We start from the raw sequence: 20505 nt of genomic DNA, 5'->3' as shown, positions 1-20505 counted from the left end.
GGGCTATTATTTAAAAACAAAGAAGTCAAAAGACAGTGTAATGAAGTCAAAATCAGTCATAATCCGCAGTCATGAGGTGTAATTTAGATATTTGATCTATTTGACTGTTCACATCAAAAAGGGGCCAATTAGACATGATATTTTTGTAGGGGGCGCTTATATGGGGAGGGTTGTTAAATAGATTGAGTACAGAAACGCAAGCTAAAAAACTCATTAACAATTTTATCTATTGACTTATTTACCATTTATCATTTGATTTTCATTTCACTCCAAAAATTTAACCTTGTGATAATGAAGCTTAAATTACATATTGATTTCCAATGTTTTCTGTTCCTGTTATACCGTAAAATGATTTCCAATATTTTTTGTCAGTATCTTTTTCTTCTTTGAAAGCACACATACAGCAAGTTGACTTGGCACAAGAATTTCATGGAAATCAGTCCGCATGTGGATTGTAATTGATTGGCAGGTGATCTGTGACCCCCATTGTTATTTGCTATTATTACTATGTGCAAAAATATTTTAAATACATGCTCTCTGTGTTTTAATACCAGTGATGAAGTCTAGTAAATAATAAATCTATTAAGGGGGTACTACACCCCTGCCTAATTTTGTGCCTATTTTTGCATTTTTCTCAAAAATTATAGTGCATTGAGGACAAGTAAGATATGTATATTATAGGGGCAAGGACTACAACTACTGCACTGGAAATTTTATTTCAGCACAGTCAACAGTTGTGGAGTAACAGTCAAAAATGAGGGAAACCCAATATTTGATCAATAAATCAATAACTACATGCTTTGAGTTGCTGAATTTTCAGTACAGTAGTTGTAGTCCTTGCCCCTATAATATACATATCTTACTTGTCACCAATGTGCTATAATTTTGAGAAAAATGTAAAAATAGGCACACAATTGGCCATGGGTGTAGTACCCCCTTAAAATGCATTTTTTGTACAATGTAAATATTGCAGATTTGCCATATTATTGTACTGAATATGGACTAACTTATCTACAAAAACAGTAATGATACAATGAACAAGTAATTGCAAGAAATCCTGAAATCCATTTTATCTGACACGATGTACACATTGCTTGACATAAATGACAATTTGTGTGATTCAATGAACTCACCTAGTTTTGAGTTGATTAACCCATGCATAAGTCGGCATATTTGATCCTTTCTCATCCCTCTGTCTTATATTCTCTGGCAACAAACACTCTATACTCGAAGCTTGAAACTTGATACGATTTCTTGCCAATGAGGCATTTAACTTTGTGCTAAAAGAAAGCAAGTCTTCTTCCAGTTCTTGCACGTATGGTATACATGCTTCGCCCTTCTTGTACGGACGTTTTACAAATTTCCTATTCAACATGTCACACAGAATTACCATAATGATGGAGTGGTTCTCATCAATCTGTTGGTAGATATGCAGAACAGTGTGCATCATTCATTAGTTTGCATTTTTTCACAATTTACAAAAAAGATATAAAATAAAGGTACAAAACCATTGTCTACATCACATACTATACCTGGGGTACTATACTGCCAATATTAACTCAATTAATCTACAATCATAGGAAAAAATGTTGGCCCACGTTGACTGTCTTTTGTACCTCAAATTGGGGAAGGGTGAGATACAGGGGAATTCTCTGTGCATCACATGTAAACACTGCGTGCATGTTTCAATCACCTCTCCAATATTGATAGTGCACACATTTCAATTGTTTAGAACAACTGTGCCAGCTATTTTTTCCAAGATTATAGATTCTAAATTTTGACAGAAAGGAAAAGGCTCTACTTCAGGGTTCGCAGGTTTTTGCCGCAGGTGGAAAAAACCGCGGTTTTAACCGCGGTTAAAACCACTTGGCAAAAACAGTTTTTGCCAGTTTTTGCCAGCAAAATGGCAAAAACTAAAAAAGTGATCTATAGTTCATTTTTTTTCATCTCAAAACAAATTATTAACTTACAAAAATTATTTCCTGAGTGTAACAAGGTCAGATTTTGTAATTATAAATAACATATTAAGAAATTAAAGGTATGGGTTTTCATTGCTCAAGTGCATTTAACCGATATGTGGCAAAAATCAAATTTAAAACTTGTTCCTTTTAAGGACTTGATAAGACAAAAAACTATTTAATGATTCACTAAAAGTTTTGTGATACTGTTTATGAGCTTAATATTTGAGTGACTATATGTGAGTTTTTGCCATTTTTTGCCACTTTGCCGGCAAAAACAGGTTTTTGCCGGCAAAAACCGAACCCTGCTCTACTTTGCAGCGGTGGAGGTACATAAAACAATTATACAACAAATTTTGAACAAAAAGCAAGTCTTTGGCACAATCAATATTCCCGACATCCGACTCAAAAAAAAAAGGTTTCCACTGAAGCAGAAGCGAAACACTAGAATATGAAACATAATTATTAACCCTAACACTGAACCCTGCTTTTTGATATCAGAAGTCAAAGAAGATACAAAAAAGAGAGAAGAAGAATTTTCACTTGGCACCCCGGATTCAACCTTTGACCCCCCACCGCATGCCAACCACACGATCACGGACCGGTAGCTACGGGTTATCGCTGCCCGCCAGCAATTCCGTGAGCATATAACACTTAGGGTGATTGCGTCATCGCAGACCCTGGGATTCATGCATGCGCAGAATTTTTCATCGTGGTATTTTTGGGTGTTAGGGTTAAGGATGCAAAGTAACTTACGAACTATTTAAGGCAGCATTACCGTAATTACACTTAATCCCAAGACTTGTTAAGGATTTTTCAAATGCAACATTAAACATTGATTACATATTTTTATCTTTGCAACATGTAAGCAACCAGGGACTACAAATAAGTTATCCAGACAAGAGTATATTTACATAACTGTTGCAGGTATTCTATTGATTACCTTGTTCTGTCTGTATGTTGCACATTGTACATGTGTCAAACAGGAAAAAGGAACAAAAGTACTATCATTGATTTTAGTCAGCAACAAATATGCCCTACAGTATACAAGCATACTTTCAAAAATCAAAGACAAAGAGTCAGAACTACAAATTCTAATTCTAAGGTTGGTTTTTCTTCACTGTAACAGAAATGTGCTGTTATCTTGTAATTAACAGATAAAATAAGATATTTCAATCAGTGCAGTCATTCTTGGTATTGTTGCCCAGTAGAGTTTGATTAGATAGGCCTACATGATTATTATGCACCTATATTGTTCCTATTTTATATTTTAGCAATGCATGTGGTATAATAGTAAACACAATGTATTGTGTTTTAAGCCACATACATGTTCATAGTCACATACGCCTTTATTTCATCAAATTCAAAAATAGTACCTTTCATCAGGTTGGCAACATTGCAATGGCTACCTTATTTTATACCAAAATCACAATTGTATCAGATGAATCTTCGGCGACAAAGAAAACAAAACATCCTGTTAGAACAACTACAAGCCCGACCGACCCAGAATTTGCATTTTGGAGATTTTTTGCTGTTGTTAATTTTGCTAAAATCATGTAAAATTGGCCTTGAAAGGTCCATCTGCCCGTAGAATATGATTTTTTTTTGACGCCTTAGCACTACTTTTGGGCTTTGTTGCTTTAGTATATACTGCTATTCAGAAAGGTTGTGTCAGGAACACGCTTCGTGCTGCTACGTGTCGCTAAGACTGTGAGGGCCACATCAGACTGCGACTGGTTGAATCTATGCTCTCCTTTTTATGTATTGCCATTCTTCTTAAAATGTGCATGTGTGTGTGGGGGGTGGGGGTGGAGGTGTGTGGTATGTTTTCAGTCTTTGCATGTTTGCATGTGTTTATAAGAAGTGACTAAAGTTTAACATTCTTCCACCTACCACAGCATCATAGCTATAATACCCACTTTCTGACAGCATGTCTTCTAATAAGCCTTGATCTACAAAGAAACAAACAAAACGTAATAATATCAATTCATAGTATTAAAATTTACATATTCTGAGGTTATTAGCACAAAAAGAAAAGGGAAATTTGATTGCTTAACAATAATTGTTTTAAAACTTAACGAGGTATTCAAACCGTTATACATACATGCTAATTGTAAGTAAAATTAATGACGCATTACTGACACAATCATTCAGGAAATTTATTCCCATTGAGAGGCTTCCTTCGACATCCATCATATTCATCAACACTAATACACATGTCACTTGTATGACCCACCCTAGGACCCCCGGGGGATGTGCGTCATGGTTGGGTCATTTACCAACCAATTAGTGGCGCGGGTACGGTCATTTACTCAATATATGCGTCACAACATACCCCGAGAGGTGCGTCAGTGTCAGTCACTTTACCTAGGTGCGTCAATGGTTAGGTGCATCAGTGTCAGTCAAAATACCTAAATGGTGAGTCAAATTTGCGTCATGAGGACAGTCATAATCCTTAACATGTGCGTCACAATTTTGACGAGGGGCTCAGTCATTGTCGGCAAATGTCTGTCATTGTTTAGACGCACATGTGGGTCATGGTATAGTTAAATCCGACGCACCTTTGTAAAGTGACTCACCATCCCCAGGGGGTCATGGGGTGGGTCATACAAGTGACATGTGTATAAGCTAGCAATGATTGGTTTACATTGAAGCTGGCTTACATTGTAGCTCTACTGTAGACAATCTGCATACTCAAGTAAGAAACAGGTACCATAGTTCATTTTCTTGTATTAAACCTTCGTTCATAGTCAATATCATTTTGTGTTTTAAAATTCTCTACAATTTATTTTTAAAACAAATCTCTACATTTATTGAAAGATACTGAAAAAATAATTACTTATCAACAATACAAGAAAGACACAATTTCCATTTTTGCAAATTTCCCTCCAAACAGGCTTTGTTGCAATTTTAAAGATTATTGACAAAAAACTCAAAAATACTCCTTTAAGAAGGATTGGTCTTTATATCCATCAATCACTACCAAAATCCACTTATAATTGACTTCAAATGATAATTTATTTTTCTTTCAAGTTGCCACATGATGTAATTGATATTGCATGCATAACTTGATTTGTAATTGTTACAAGTTGTACTAATTGTCAAGTCATGATGCATACATTATTCCGACAGTACATCTACATGTATGATGTAATATTATTGACCAGGAACTTATTAATTATTTGATTTTGGATACTGAAGACTCAAGAGATGACCCTGATCAATGACCAAAACAAATAGTAATTCAAAAACAAAATCATTATTCACAATGTAAAAGCTTTCACCATATCAATTTTCTAATGAATTTTATTGTTTTTGCAACATATTTTGCCTGTATATTCTTCGTTTCACAATTGGCCCCCTTGGCATGGTTGGATCTGACCACATTTCTTGATCAGCAGGGTATAGATAGGACTTGAAAAGTGCCCATCATTTTCAACATTTCTCCCTGTCCAAAATTTGACCCTAAAAACATAACTCTGCCCCATCGGGGGGTGGGGGTGGGGGGATCCGTTCAAATAGTTAAATTCCTATACACATGTATTAGCCTTGATTTATTAATCTTGTTTGGAGTTCATAGAAATTATTTAAACATTATTTTTTGAGTTTAGCATTATGTTGCAGGCAATCTGCTCGTCCAGAATGACAGTTTGACTGGTGGCTAGCTAACACCCTGCTTATCACTAAAATATCAGTGACGGAAATTAATTTGTCTTCAAATGAACAATGACAGTTTACCAAAAAGCAAACAAAATAGTTCATTTTGATTTTGCTTCACAAGCTTTCTGACAAAATGAAGAATTGAAAGTATTTTTTATTCCCAATTTCCCATACACCTAGATAAGTAGCATCAGGGGTATGGACCCCGGGGCCGGGGTATGGACAATTTCTGGCAGGAGGAAAGATAAAGTTCTTCTGCCAAGTACCTAGTCCCCTTCACTCAATTTTACAGAGCCCTACAATTTCACAGAGCCCTACGAAATCAACCTTACATTAAATTCAATAAAATACACCATCACAAAGGGTAAAGTCAGTACAGCAAAAACACTTTAGTCCAAAAACCAAACACAGTATTGATTACGAAAACTACTCCATTCCAAACCAAAGCAAAACAAACAAAACGTAGTGGAAATATTGGGATTTGGTTGAGAGCAATGTGGGCAAACATCTACTACAAGTCAGGTGTTATCCATCCTATTTGTTCTTATTTTTGATATTGACAAAAAAAAATTAATTAAAAAGCTAATAATTATGTGATCCTTTCAACCAAAGTATACCTCAAGTTGAGGGGACAGTTGATTTAAAGATAAAACCCAAGTTAGGTTTTAAACATTTTCCAAGAAATGATGCAAAATAATGTTCAAAATCTTAATTTTATCATTGAACTGAAAATGAATACAGGTTTTACTAAGAAATTATTCTTTCATCCATAGTGTGGTTAAATTGTGCTTTCTGCACTTACATCTAGAAGAATTCAGAAAAGAAGCTTTGATCAAATGACACTTTTGTCAAGCCATTGTAATTCATTCATCATTATAATCTCACATTTTGTCATAAAATTAACTGAAGCTTTAAAAAAAGGGTTTCCCTGATTTAATTGCTTTTGTTGAAAGTTTTCTTTCATAAAATTGTTAATCATGTGTATTCTTGATGAAGCTGTTTGAAGCTCCCCGCTCCATGTGAAAATGTAAACCCCAAGGCAACACTAAGGGTGTGAGTGAGTCCCGGAAATTCGAGTCCCGCCCGAGAATCCTAATACCCGGGCAGGAAATTCCCTGCCCGGGTGCTAGGATCATTCATGGGGTACCGGGCACAAAATTACCTGAAAATCACAACCCTAGGCAACACCTGTGAAATACAATCTTCAATCAAGACAAAAAATATGGGTCAAAAAGGGTGTCTCCTCCAATTTTTTTTTTAATCATAACAAATTTGTAATACAATCCATTTTTACATTTCCACATACCGTACATAAAACCAAAAAACATTTAATGTTGAATTCTCATTTGTGCTAATTACTTGTAAGTCTCAGGTGTTCTCCATGACACATTCAGGCAGCCACAAAGGCCTATAGGTTGCTATGGATCACGACGCAAGAGAGGAAACCACATACATGAGAAGTGCCTCCAGGATCACTACAATTATTTTCCTAGTATCATTTTGCCATTTGGAATGTCACCACGATGTGAAGTCTTGATTTTTTTTCACAACACTGTCTAGTATTATAATGCCGACTCATAAATGAAGTCCTTATTCAACAACCTTTCACCTTCCATATGGAAGCCAGGTGAAGAAAATATTTTGCATTAAAGGAGGATGATACAAAACTGTCTCTGCAATGATTCACTTTATCAAAGTTTTAGACATGTAATGCCTATATGATGTTTGATGTTGACTTGGCTATGTTTGGGTTTTACAATGACTGCATTATTGATTGTCCTACATGTAAAGGTACTATTTAAAAAGACCAGTTTTAGCCAAACTGCAGTGGGTACTCTTTTAGAATGATTAAAATCATTTACACTGATCTTAAAGGAAATGGTCAAGGAAGCCAATAATATTTTGGGTGTTGCGGTTCTTGAGTTATTAAAGGCTAATAAAATGAAAATGTAAGTTTTGAGTTGGAAATGACACCCCATAAATCAAGCCTTGGGAATGGGATCTACTTTATCATTCCTCTTGTGTGTCAGCTTTATTTGTCATCAGATTTTAGTACAGAGCCATCCATATACCAAACTTGGCCTAGAAAAAGGGGACTGTAAATAGCTGAAATGTGCCCCCATCTGTATGGTCATTTGTACTTCAGGAGCACCCCCTCCCCTGCCCAGAAAAATATTAAGTCCTATCAATCATACCCAGAACCCACTTGACATGCTTGTGGTGGCTTGGTTGGAGGTGCACCATATTTGTGTACCCCCCCCCTCCCATACAACCTGGGTAAAGGGTTTTGTATGGTTTAGTAGGGTTAGGTTAGGGTTTGAGGAGGTGATATTTCATAAATGGTTGCCAAATAATTGCTTGCTACCCCCTTTCAACCTGCTCCCTTGACCCCCCCCAATATTCTCTCATGATATAGTAATGGTTGAGTCAGCAAAGACATTGATGTTTGCATCAACTACATAATACAAGGTACATTTATTATAAAAGCATTATGCGCTACCCTGTTTTGTGTAGCTCCTAGAAAAAGAAGCTGTCCCTTCCTCAGCTCTGGAATAAAAAAAATAATTTAAAAAAAATATATATATTATAGGTGTTGTAGTACTCACATTTCAAAGTTGAAAATGCCAAATCATAAATTTTCCTCTTCACTTTCTCCTCCATTTCTGGTAAATTGGGAGGGTCCGGATTTGGCTCAACCTTCCGGGTCAACACCTCTACCTTACTCGGCTGTCGTAGACTCGCAAACACCTGACTTGCATAGTGGTAAATCGGGTGATACACATCAGTACTATCTCCATCTATGTGCATGGAGAAGATGCACTCCGATAAGTTCTTGCGCTCAACGTCCATGTTCTTGCTGGGGCTTGAATCTCCAGCCGTAAAGACGCTGATAGCTCGTCTTGGTGGCCGAGCTCGAGGCACTCTGCCATAAGCCTGGCTGAGTAATGCCATTATCTCTACTGCTGATGGCTATTTATAGGAGAAGTCAGCACTGATTGGTTGTGGAGTGTTGCCTATTGTTTGCTTTACATACAATTCATGATTAGGTACTCCTTGGCTTTTGCTCTTTGTTAGCTTAAGACTACTGGTATGGATGACCATTTGTTAGTTGCCTTTGGTTACCGCAAGCTCCTGGATAGGTGTGAGATTAGCCCGGTTGGTTGTGCTGTAATGCTAGGATCTGTGGATATGGAGAAGACAGATTGAGTGGTGAATGAAGTATAGAGGGGGCTATGATAGGTATTATGTGAATTAAGAACTTGGCAAATAATTATGATGTGGTTACATGATGATTTACCAACATTAACATGTATTCTGATAGGGTTATTGATCATGACAATGTCATCAGGGACTGTCTAAACATTTGCGAGTTTTTGCGGAAAAGGTTTTCACTACAAAAAAACCACAAAAAAACCCAATAAATTATACTATATATCAGAAAGGGAGAAACAAGTATTTTGCTAAATACATTTAAGTGAACTTCCTGACATAATATTAAAAAATTTCTCGGAAAGGTGTCAATTTTTCATTGTTTTTTTAGCAAAATTTGCTAAAATTTTCCAAAAATTGATTTAATTTGGGGTCTGTTTTTCCATTCAATAAAAGTTGAGTCATTTTTCGGAGTCAAAGCTGCACATCCCATCCAAACCAAAGTTGAGAACCCCAATTGGAAGAATTGTAAATGTTTTGCTATGATTTGTTGAATGGAGACTAATGAACTCCACCACTTACACAAATTAGATGTCTCATACATGTGAATTGTCTTTCTCAGAATCAATGGTCATCTTTGTCCAAAGCTATAGAATTACTCTCATTACCATTAAATGGCATTTAGCTTGGATCAGGTACATTGCTCTCATTACAGCAATATAAGATAACCTGAAGGAGGTATTGGTTGGTTGCCATGGCTACTATGTAATCAAGCTGTCAAAGTTGTTGGTCATTGTTGTTGCAAAATAATCACTCTTGTTTTGCTTTGTTTTTAGGTAAGCTGACTCGGACTTTCATCAGAAACAAAATAGTGTGGATATGGTATCCACATACCTTTCCTCTTTTTAGTCAATGAAGGAAGTCTTACAAAAGTATACAAACTTGTGTTTGTTTTATTCTCTGATACCATACTCTTTACTAGCTCAGGCATTTTTGGATAATTTTGTACCCAGGTACCCGACGCATTTTTCGAGCGGGGTAATCGGGAACCCAAAATTGCAAAACAATTTCCATTTTTTGCTAACTGCTAGGATCATTCATGGTTGACTTATTAAAAAAAAAGTCAACCATGAATGATCCTAGCATTTAGCTAAAGCTTTTTTTTAAATTCGAGTATAATCCCACCCAATTTTGAAATATTTTCACCTAAAAACCGGGGTGGGACTATACTCGGACGAATACAGTATTTTTTCAGGTTTAGACCTTGACCTAAAGCTAAATACTACAGGATCATTCATGGTTGACCTACAAAAAAAGTTTTAACTTAAAGTGTTTTTAATATATGCAAAGTGATAATTTGTGTTCATGTCATACTAATTAATGATTTTAAAATGGATACAAATTCAATGCATTTTGATATCATTAAAAGAGTTTGACATGAACACAAATTATCACTTTGATATATTAAAAACACTAAAAAAAATTTTAATTTTTTTTATTTTCAGGTAACCTGATGCTAGCTCTCTTAAATGGGTAGTGAAATCTCGGTTGGGTACCCCAAAACGCGACCGAAAATGCCTGCCTTGCTCTTTAATCATATTCTTCATATTCAAATTAAATAAAATCAGTGATTATCAGTATAAGTATATCAGTATTATTGTATAAATAAAATGTCAATTAGGCCTTAAAAAATGTTTGTCTCAGGCTTTTCAAATTTGATTTTAACACAATAATGTTTTCCTCTGGATATTTTTTGATACTTGCTTTTTGTTTGTTTTTACATTCGGGAAAAACATTGAAAAAGAAATTGACACAACAAAGTGGTATAACATACAATAAAAAAAACCAGGAGGAATCAGCATTTTTGTAACAAGCAGTGTTCAGAAAATACTTAAAATGCAAACAATTTGCTATTTTAGTGGGACTGAACAAATACTTGAATATACACCAATCCATACTTTCAGTGAGAAAACACAATTCACTCAACATGATCATTCATGCTCATTTTTTAATATTTGTGTGTCTGATTTGATATGGCTAAAAAATTGCAAATTGTAAATTTTAAAGAATTTCTCATTCCTTAAATATTGATAGGGGGTGTAATTTCTAGGGTCTATTGAATTACCTAATTAATACTATCCTGTGTCGCTATCAGCTATCTGCCGATGCTATAAAATGTACACAAAATGTATACTGTGTTGCAGTCTACTGGCCAGACCACAGCACAGCACAGCCCAGCACAGTTCAGTGCACTGCTTTTGCTTTGGTAAGACTGCAAATACAGACAAAACTTAATGAGGTGATCCCTGAATGATGATTCTTGATATTTTTAATAGCACTTAAATTTCACATCCACTGAATACTCTCTAGGTTGGGCTCTACATGTAGGTATGGGGACTCGGCGAGTATTATTTTATTATTGATTAGTCCTTTTTCCATAGGGAAAAATGGGAAGAGAGAACTAAGAGAGGCTGTAGAGTTTCCTATAAAAAATATGTGAGAGGGACATGACTATTAATTTTCATGATTAAAATAACTTTGATAAATTTTGTATGAATAAATCACTTGAGTATTTGCCCCCTGAAGAGATTCAGTAAATTTAAAACCAGGATTTAAAGGCTCACTGTTTGAACCAGTGAAGGAAGTTCAAACGTTTTCAGTGCGGGGCAGTGGCGATGCCAGGATTTGTCTGGGGGGGGGGCATTGAAGGGGCAATTTCAAGGGGCAACATCTACAAATTTTGCGCAAAATTGCCGCAAAAAGTGGAAATTTTGGTAATTTTGAGTTTGTTTGTTTATTTATTTATTTATTTATTTATTTATTTATTTATTTATTTATTTATTTATTTATTTATTTATTTATTTATTTATTTATTTATTTATTTATTTATTTATTTATTTATTTATTTATTTATTTATTTATTTATTTATTTATTTATTTATTTATTTATTTATTTATTTATTTATTTATTTATTTATTTATTTATTTATTTATTTATTTATGCTTCATCACTGGCTCATATACAATTACAAAATATATTATATAAATATTGCACATACTAATCAAGACAAGGTAAAATAGAATAAAATGCCAGCGAAAAGAATGGGACAAACAGGTGCAAAATCACCTCTAGGACCATCCCACCTTTCGATTTTTGAAAACAAATTATGGGAAAAAAAAACAGAAAAAAAAACCCATCACAGCCCCATCCCAAATTAAATAAGCCTGCAATTTGAGCATCTGCAGTAGGAGCTCCAAGAGCATGTTTTCTACTGGGGGGGAAACAGGGGGGAAACAGGGGGGAAAGAGTTCTGACTTGTTGGGCACTTGCCCCCTTTCAGGTTTGTAGATATGCAGCAAGAAATATTTCTTTTAAAGGGAGTCTCCAGCAATCATAATAACATAATTACCAAGCATGAATCACATGGTTTAGACGAAACAAACTCATATTGACTATAAAACGAATAAAAACAGTCGGCTCTCAACAGTGACGTAATGGTTATTTGTGCTCAATTGTCGTCAGCCTTCATTGTATTACTGGGACGTCAGTGCACTCGACAATTTTAGCGCCCAGGCATTTTGAATATCGCTTATTGAGAGACAGATGTTTTTATTTGTTCTTATGGTTACTATGAGTTTGTTTTAATTAAATAAAACTATGAAATTTGTGCTTGATAATTATTTTTCTTACATATAAGGCATAATGTTGTGATTGCCGTAGACTTCCTTTAAACAAATTTTCTTCTTTTTTTTCAATTTTTGTTAAAAAATGCACTTACGGGTGTAATTTTGATGTATTTACCACGAAAATGATATTTTCCATGGGCGTCGCCATAACACTATATTAGTAGAGTCGTAAATCCCTCCTCTCTACAGGAACACCATTGGGAAATTTAACCGGATTTCAGGTGGTGAGCACCATGTATTCTCTAAATTCAGTAAATTTCTTTTGTCGGCCGTGTAATTGAATGGGATTATTTTGAAATTTTAAAACGCTTAAGGTGGTACTACACCCTTGATCAATTTGTGACTATTTTTGCATTTTTCTCAAAAAATAATAACACACTGGTATCAAAAGTTTTGTATATTATAGGGGCAAGGAATCCAGTTACTACACTGGCATTTCAGTGACTCAAGACAAACGGTACGTTATTTATGATAAGAAAAGAGGTACCGCTAGAATGTACCTCATTTCTTAACATAATGAACCCGGGGGCCACTCAAATATGACAGTGTATGCATGTGTGACCAATTTTTTTTCGAACATCCCCTAAACAAGTTTTCCTCTGTGAGCAAAATGACCCCCCAAGCGCGCTTTCCCCCCAAATTTGACCCCCAGAAACAAGTTTTTGTCTAATTTTGACCCCCTAAACAAGTTTTTGTCTAATTTCGAACCCCTAAACAAGTTTTTGTCTAAATTTGACCCACTTTTCAAGTTTTGATGGATTTTGACAACTTGAACAATCTTTTGTCCGCCTACTAACATGTCATCATCATCATCATCAGTCGGCTGCGGAGCAGGCGACTACAAGCTTTCTCCAACTAATGCGATCTTGGGCAAGCGAAACAATTTTGTTTGGCTGCAGCATCCCTTCAGTGTCTCCCAGGAGGTGCTGGACATACTGTAAGTACAGTGTCGTCCGTCCCGGTTTCCTCTTCCCATGTGGTGGAATATAAAGCGCATATTCTTTCACAGGCTCGCCATCTTCAAGGCGCAGTATATGGCGAGAAATTTGAGTTGATGAATCTTGACTCTGGCAACCAGTGGAGTGGTGTTGGTCAGGTTGTAGATGGTTTCATTTGGAATCCGATCCACACGCTTGATGTTTAACATGACTCTGTAGCAAGATGTTGCAAATGCATTGATCTTGTTTTCCATTGAACACTAAAGTCTACCCCTCCTAGATATACCCTCCCCGTAGGGCCCCTATACCATAGTACCATACCACTTTATATTTAATAATGAAACAATGAATTCAGAGTGTACCATGAGGCCTTCAGATTAGTAGCTTGTTACATGAATCCGATTGGATTCTCGTAAAGTAGTTTTGTAAGAATATAAAATACCAATATACAGCGTAATTTATCCAGAGGCAACGTTATGAAGTATTCACATCGTATTTGGTTCCGAATTCGGCACCTAAAGTTGATTATTGTGTCCTGGTATTGTGTGCCCTTTTCATGCTTTCTACCGCAAATTTAATTTCCTGAAATAATCCAGAGAAGGGGAAACTCACAAATCTACCAGCAGGAGCAGTAAATAATGTGAGGAATCTATAAAAGTCCTGAAAATCTTTTTGAAATACATATTTTCTTCTACCCGTCTATCCGCTGAACTATATACCCATCATAATTCAAGCAACATTTATATGACGTCATTAATTATGCACATTTTTAATCTAAACGGTATTTTACGAGGCCATGGTTAAATATACATCATGAAATATATTTGCATAACACAGTGACACTCTAAGTTTGGAGTATGCTGTAAACATTTCTACGAACGGGGAATTCCGGCACTGGAATAAACTTTTTTCGGGATCGGAGTTTCAGCAGATTTGAAAAGTGGATTAAAATGGTACCCTAAATGTGTTACAAACGATTTTAAAACTACCCCTTTTCATGAAAATCACTGTTTTTTGCCCCCTTAACGCGACACGCACGTAACATGCTCAACCAAGAAAAAACACCCCTTTTCACACATTTTTTTTTGGTCACGCATGCTTACGAGAGCGCACCACCAATGATTGCGCCATTGGATAACACAGGGAAATACGCACGTTTGGATGGCGTTTTGTCACTGCAAAAACGTAATATAGATAAAAAGTTTGGTATCAAATTAAAGCTTATCACGTGTAGAATATTATTCTTTTAACAGAATATATTGGTGACCATCTACTTTTTTTGCTATTTGGCGCAAAAGAAAAAAAAGCGTGCAAATTTAACCCTAAAAATCACTCAATTTTGAAACCGGACGTTGTTCAAATTCGCCAAAACTTCACCTCTGAAATAAAATATTGGGATTTTTTCTCAGATTCCTTCATGTAGACACTTGTCGGAAGCAAATGAGCTGAAAAAGTGCAAATTTTGACATTATCTTTAGAAAATAAAGCCGCAACAAGCTGAAATAAGCGGTGGACTATTTTAACCGAATTTCACTGGTACATAAATCGTGGAGTGATTTGGTGGTGCGCCCTCTTACATCATTAAATTTGAGTGCCACCCCGATAATGAACCATTTGTCTTGAATCACTGAAATTTCAGTGGAGTAATTGGATTCCTTGCCCCTATAATTAATATACATAACTTTTTTTACCAGTGTGTAGATATTTTTTGAGAAAAATGCAAAAGTAGTCACAAAATTTACCAGGGGGTGTAGTACCACCTTAAAATATCACAAACAGGTAGGCCAATGTTAATAAATAATATTAATACAAGCTAAAACCGTTGGGGTTCGATAATTAACCCCACAAAACTAACCTTCAAATAAATACAGTAAAATTTGATTAGTACTGGGTGAGAGTCGCTGTGACGGTTTTAAATTCGCCATGTTGGTTAGGCTCCGATCACTCAGTGTGCAAATTGAACGGTGCATACCAGTATTCACGGTAGCTGCGAAATTCAGTCCTGATTTACTTCCGTGTTCCGCTTGTATGGAAAGTGACAAGTGCCATACGGCTGAGCAGTTTTGCAGTCTCTCTCTGTATTATGCCACTCGCCGCCTGCCCGATTTTAAAGTTTTTTCACTGACAATTCACCTTCAATAAACGCCCCCCTTTTGGAAAAATGCAATGCCCCCGGGGCATTTATTACAAACAATATGGTATGTACTACTTCCAAGCTCTTGCGTGCTCTAGGGTTCATACCACTAAATCCGCCTGTGAAGCGGTTTCCGGCAAAAGTTTATCACGCCTATAGTCCCAACTTTGCATACAAATTGTGCAAAATCGGTGCAATATTAACAATTTTAGTGTTGAAAATCGTGTTTTACTAGAACTTGTGAATGTGATCTCTACTAATTTGAAAAGAAAACGCAAAAATTTGAGTGATGTTTACGATAATGAGCGCATGAACACACAAGGTCAAAACGTGGTTAGCAGTCGGACGTAAACACGGGAAAATCGGGCCTTTTTATATAGCGCTAATTTTCTCAAAAAGTAGACCTAAAATGTTGGGTCATTTTCAGATATGTTATGCAGAATTTTGTTCTGATTAAAATGATATCAAATATATTCAAAGCTAGAGGTAACTCAACTTATGGCCTAAAATGTGACCCCTATTTTGCACGTAAAGTATATGGAAAGCTATTTAGTGTTATGTACCCTTTAGGAGCAATTCCATGCGTTTTCTGCGCGTCTTTATCTATTTAAAATGCACGCGAAGAAAAAAGGGGGGGACATCAACAAGCGCGTACACGGACGCCGCCAGGTTTTTCGCTGTACGTGAATTTGCAGCGAATAGGCCTGCTTTTATTTCCAATTTAATAAAAGTTCCGATTTTGGTAGAAGTTTGAAATCTTTTGATATGAATAAAGAAGAGTTTCAAAATATTGAAAACATTGTTTATTGGTGTTTAAAGTACAAAGAAGTTTTTGAATTTCATTGTTCTTTTTTAACTAAATATTTTGTCATTTATACTTAAGTTTTGGCCTTCAATTTTAATAAAATTGCATAAAAAAATAGATTTAATATTTAAGTTTCTAGTTTGCTTTATTTATACCACTGTCCAGTATTGTAAATTGTTATAACATTCAAAGTTAAATTTATAGAAATGTTTAATTTCAAATAGCCATTCATTACATTTGCCTTTTGGACAAAACGGGTTAAAATTGACGCTGGGGGGGGGTAGGCCTACTTGATTGACATTTCTCGTCTTTCTAAATATTCTGCACGTAGTGAGAATGTTTTAATTTTGAAGTTATGCACTTGTAAAAGATGTTCAAAGAATGTTTACTCTTAACATTAATTAATATCTTCATGAAAATGGCAAATCGGCAACCATTGTGCGTTCACGTGCATCAAAATGACGAAAAATGGCAATTGTCGGCTATCATGCTTGTGTTTGAAATCGACATCCTGTCTAAAGTATAAAAGAAAATAACCCAAAATTTCTTTAAATTAATTCAAAATATAGTGAAAAAGACCTAAAAACAATGTTTTGGCCTCTTCAAGGGTTCATACCACTAAATCCGCCTGTGAAGCGGTTTCCGGCAAAAGTTTATCACGCCTATAGTCCCAACTTTGCATACAAATTGTGCAAAATTGGTGCAATATTAACAATTTTAGTGTTGAAAATCGTGTTTTACTAGAACTTGTGAATGTGATCTCTACTAATTTGAAAAGAAAACGCAAAAATTTGAGTGATGTTTACGACAATGAGCGCATGAACACACGAGGTCAAAACACGGTTAGCAGTCGGACGTAAACACAGGAAAATCGGGCCTTTTTATGTAGCGCTAATTTTCTCAAAAAGTAGACCTAAAATATGGTGTCATTTTCAGATATGTTATGCAGAATTTTGTTCTGATTAAGATGATATCAAATATATATTTCAAAGTAAGACGTAACTTCGACTTATATAGCCTAAAACGTGACCCTTATTTTGCACGTAAAGTCTATGGAAAGCTATTTTGTGGCATGTACCCTTAATGGGTATTTTTCCAGCTTTTGGCGGCCATTTTGATTACGTCACAGTTGGATCCCTCGCCCAAGTTCAATTTTTCTAAACTTTTGATATATTATTTATTAGACCTGATACTGCAAAAAAATACCAAAAAAGCTTCTGTTGCAATTTTTTTAGGGTTAGGGTAGCTGTGTCATATTTTGACCCTATTACTAATCTATTTTTACAGAAATGTTATAATATGGCTTTAAGTAAAGAAAAATACCATCTTCCAACTTCCAGTACCGTATAGTAACGTGTCAACTTCCAGTATAATAGTCCCTGGTGGACTCTTCGGGAGTGATTTCTGTAAGGTACCCTGCTAGAGCAGATACGAAACAACCCGTGTAATTCAGACGTCAGAGCAGGGAAAGTACTATTTTTAGCCTATGTCCCATCCTACTATCACTCAAACAAGGAAATCTCTTCACAAATTCACTCACCTTAATTTCTTTGCGATCCTACATCATCAGTTCAAACAAACATCTAAGTTTCCAAAAACAACTCTTGTCATTCCTCAAAACTACATGTAACTTCATTGATAAAAAAAATGAAATCCTACTATTACCCGTTATTGAAAATTTTGTTCGATTTATGTCAACCAAAAGAATGCACGAGTCGAGTTCAGTTGACCAAAGTGGTAGCTCCTGGTCACCTCAGATTCATATCACGCATGGCGTAATGACGTCAGTATCAAGCTTCTCATTAAATATTCATGAAACCGACCACGTGGTCACAATCGGTGGATCGGAGTGGTTGGAATTAACGCGACGTGCTTGACCTTGTACAGGGGGTCAGAGATATCGAGATATGCATATTCATGTATGAATGGCTGCTGCTGGCTAAACAGCGATGCGGATATAGTATTCATCACCGGGACTGAGAAATGCGACATTTTCGATGTTTGTACCGGGAATTTCAGACACGGAGACTTCTACAAATTCGTCCAAAAGGTAAGGTTGGGGATCACATTTTTAACTATCACTAAATGTTTCGGAATTGAGGTAGACTAAAAAGTAGACCATTTCGGGGACTGTAATTGGTGTAGATGTCACATTTTGAACAGTGAGCGATAAGTGACCAACTTGGCTTTCAGCACAAGTATTGGGCCTTGCCCTTGCTCAGTGTGGTACCCTGCATAAATCAAGCATGCAAGACATTTTTAGGTGCTGCGCACCCTTACCGTCTGAACATAACGGTTTAATATTACGACTGAAATATTACTAGTCATTACGATGTTCGTAACACAGTACGTATATGACACGCGAGATGGTCATACACACATCAAAGGATCATATTCATACCGTAGCACAACCGACGGAGCAACACGAACCTGTCATTGCGGTGTATTGCTGGGCTGCCTTGGCAACATCGCGTCGCCCGGCACTAGAAAATTCCCAATTGTTTGCTTTTATTTTAGTAGTTCAGCTCAAAAAATATATAATAAGGGGACATATCTCACAGTAAATGCTTACATTTTATGGAAACAAAATACTAATCTATTTTTATGGAAATATTTCAATATGGCTCTCAGTTTGAAATTAAACGTCAACTTAAACTTTAGCCATGCAGCGGTGATCGACTGGTAAGCTTATAAAAACTTTCACTTGTCCGACTTGGCTTGGGGCCTAAATTCACAGAAATATAATAATGAAGTCGCTATAGACTCACCGTCATCAGGTCAGATGGATGAGGTATTTACTGAACTCATCCGTTCAGGTTCAAATCAGTCAATAGCAAAACGACTGAGAATGGATTTAAAACGGAATCCCCGTGAAGACACATTCGCAAAACTTCTTTTATCCTCCATCGATTTGACAAAATGACGTCATAATTTCCCATTATAACCTCATCTCTGTTGAGCAAATATCGAACTTTCTCACATGCAGAGTGCTGGTGCACAGTATGGGGTTGAGATTGTTGATGGTTACTGGTGTAAACAAAGATTTCCGTTTTGAAGTCGTGAAGTTGTGTCAAAAGTTTCTTCTTTTGGCAAAACATGGCTGGGGCAACTGAAAAATGAACCACAAAAATGAAAGTAGATCAGTAGATGTACATGTAGACCCTTTTAAAGCCTAAAAAAATAGAGTAAGAGTAGAGTAGAGTAGAGTTCCGGAGTAGATAGAGTATAGTAAAAAAAAAAAAAGGCCTATAGTAGAGTAGAGTAGAGTAGAGGAGTAGAGTAGAGTAGGGTATAGAGTAGAGTAGAGTAGAGTAGAGTAGAGTAGAGACGGTGGAGTAGAGTAGAGTGGAGTAGAATCAGGGATCCTTGGTAGAATAGACTACCCGTTAGTAGTCCACTTGCCCATTGTGCATAAGGCCAAATAAAAAAATAAACATGTTTCACGTCCCCTCCCGCTTCCTTTTTTTGAGGTTTCCTCAAATATATTTTTATTTTTTGAAATTCAGTAATAACTTTTCAAAAAATATGTCTAGGAAGTTGGGATGCATTCTATAGCCTTGTTAAGATACAAGAAACACTTTAGGAAGGTTTTGTGATCATTAGAGGGGGTGTAACTCTCAGAACAACAAATAAAAAAGGGCCTCCTCCTTTTTCCAGGCATTATTGTATACTAGCGGGATACCCGCGCTTCGCGCGGGTCCCCGCTAGATGAGTAATCAGTAAATGGGGGCGTTCACTATAACAGGAAGAATTTCTGAACAGGTAGAATCATTGAAAAGGTACATTTTATTTATCTAAATCTGTCTCTCCTTACATTTTCTTTTTTAGTTTCTTCTGCTCAGCTTTATTTATTTAACCCATTTAACCCCGTTCCCATTATTTTCTAAATCTATTCTTTCTTACATTTCACTTTTAGCTTCTTTTTTTATTTGCTGCTTGTGATTTCCCGTTTCCATGTTTTTTATTTAATTCTGTTCTCATTATTTTGGCTTCCTTTTTTCTTACATTTCCTGATTAGTTTCTTTCCTTCTTTGTTTCGTTCCCGTTTAATTTAGTTACTTTCACCCCTTATCATAATCACGTGAGTGACCCGTCCATGTACCTTTTTGTCCTTTATTTTTCCTTCTTTCCGTATTATCATGTCCACTGGTCTCTGGCTCGCAGTCGCGTGGC

General features: G+C 36.0%; 1 protein-coding gene across 2 annotated transcripts in view; it reads right to left on the bottom strand.

The window, feature by feature from the left end:
• The window catches only part of LOC140161271 (putative methyltransferase NSUN7), a 36328-nt gene extending 16995 nt beyond the window's left edge, over positions 1–19333 (bottom strand). Inside the window, exons 1-4 of one of the 2 annotated variants that reach the window (XM_072184742.1) lie at positions 19101–19333; positions 8225–8799; positions 3852–3910; positions 1134–1417 (exon numbers count right to left, since the gene is read on the bottom strand). In XM_072184742.1, coding sequence (XP_072040843.1) covers positions 1134–1417; positions 3852–3910; positions 8225–8570 — 689 coding nt within the window. In that variant the 5' untranslated portion in view covers positions 8571–8799; positions 19101–19333. The remainder of the gene's footprint in view (positions 1–1133; positions 1418–3851; positions 3911–8224; positions 8800–19100) is intronic. The other variant, XM_072184743.1, reaches the window with a different exon arrangement.
• Between the last annotated feature and the right edge of the window lie 1172 nt (positions 19334–20505).

Source organism: Amphiura filiformis, chromosome 9 (genome assembly GCF_039555335.1).
Source record: "Amphiura filiformis chromosome 9, Afil_fr2py, whole genome shotgun sequence".
Classification (NCBI taxonomy): Eukaryota; Metazoa; Echinodermata; class Ophiuroidea; order Amphilepidida; family Amphiuridae; genus Amphiura; species Amphiura filiformis.
The sequence above is the reverse complement of the archived record's forward strand: the minus strand, read 5'-3'. Positions and strand labels throughout refer to the sequence as shown.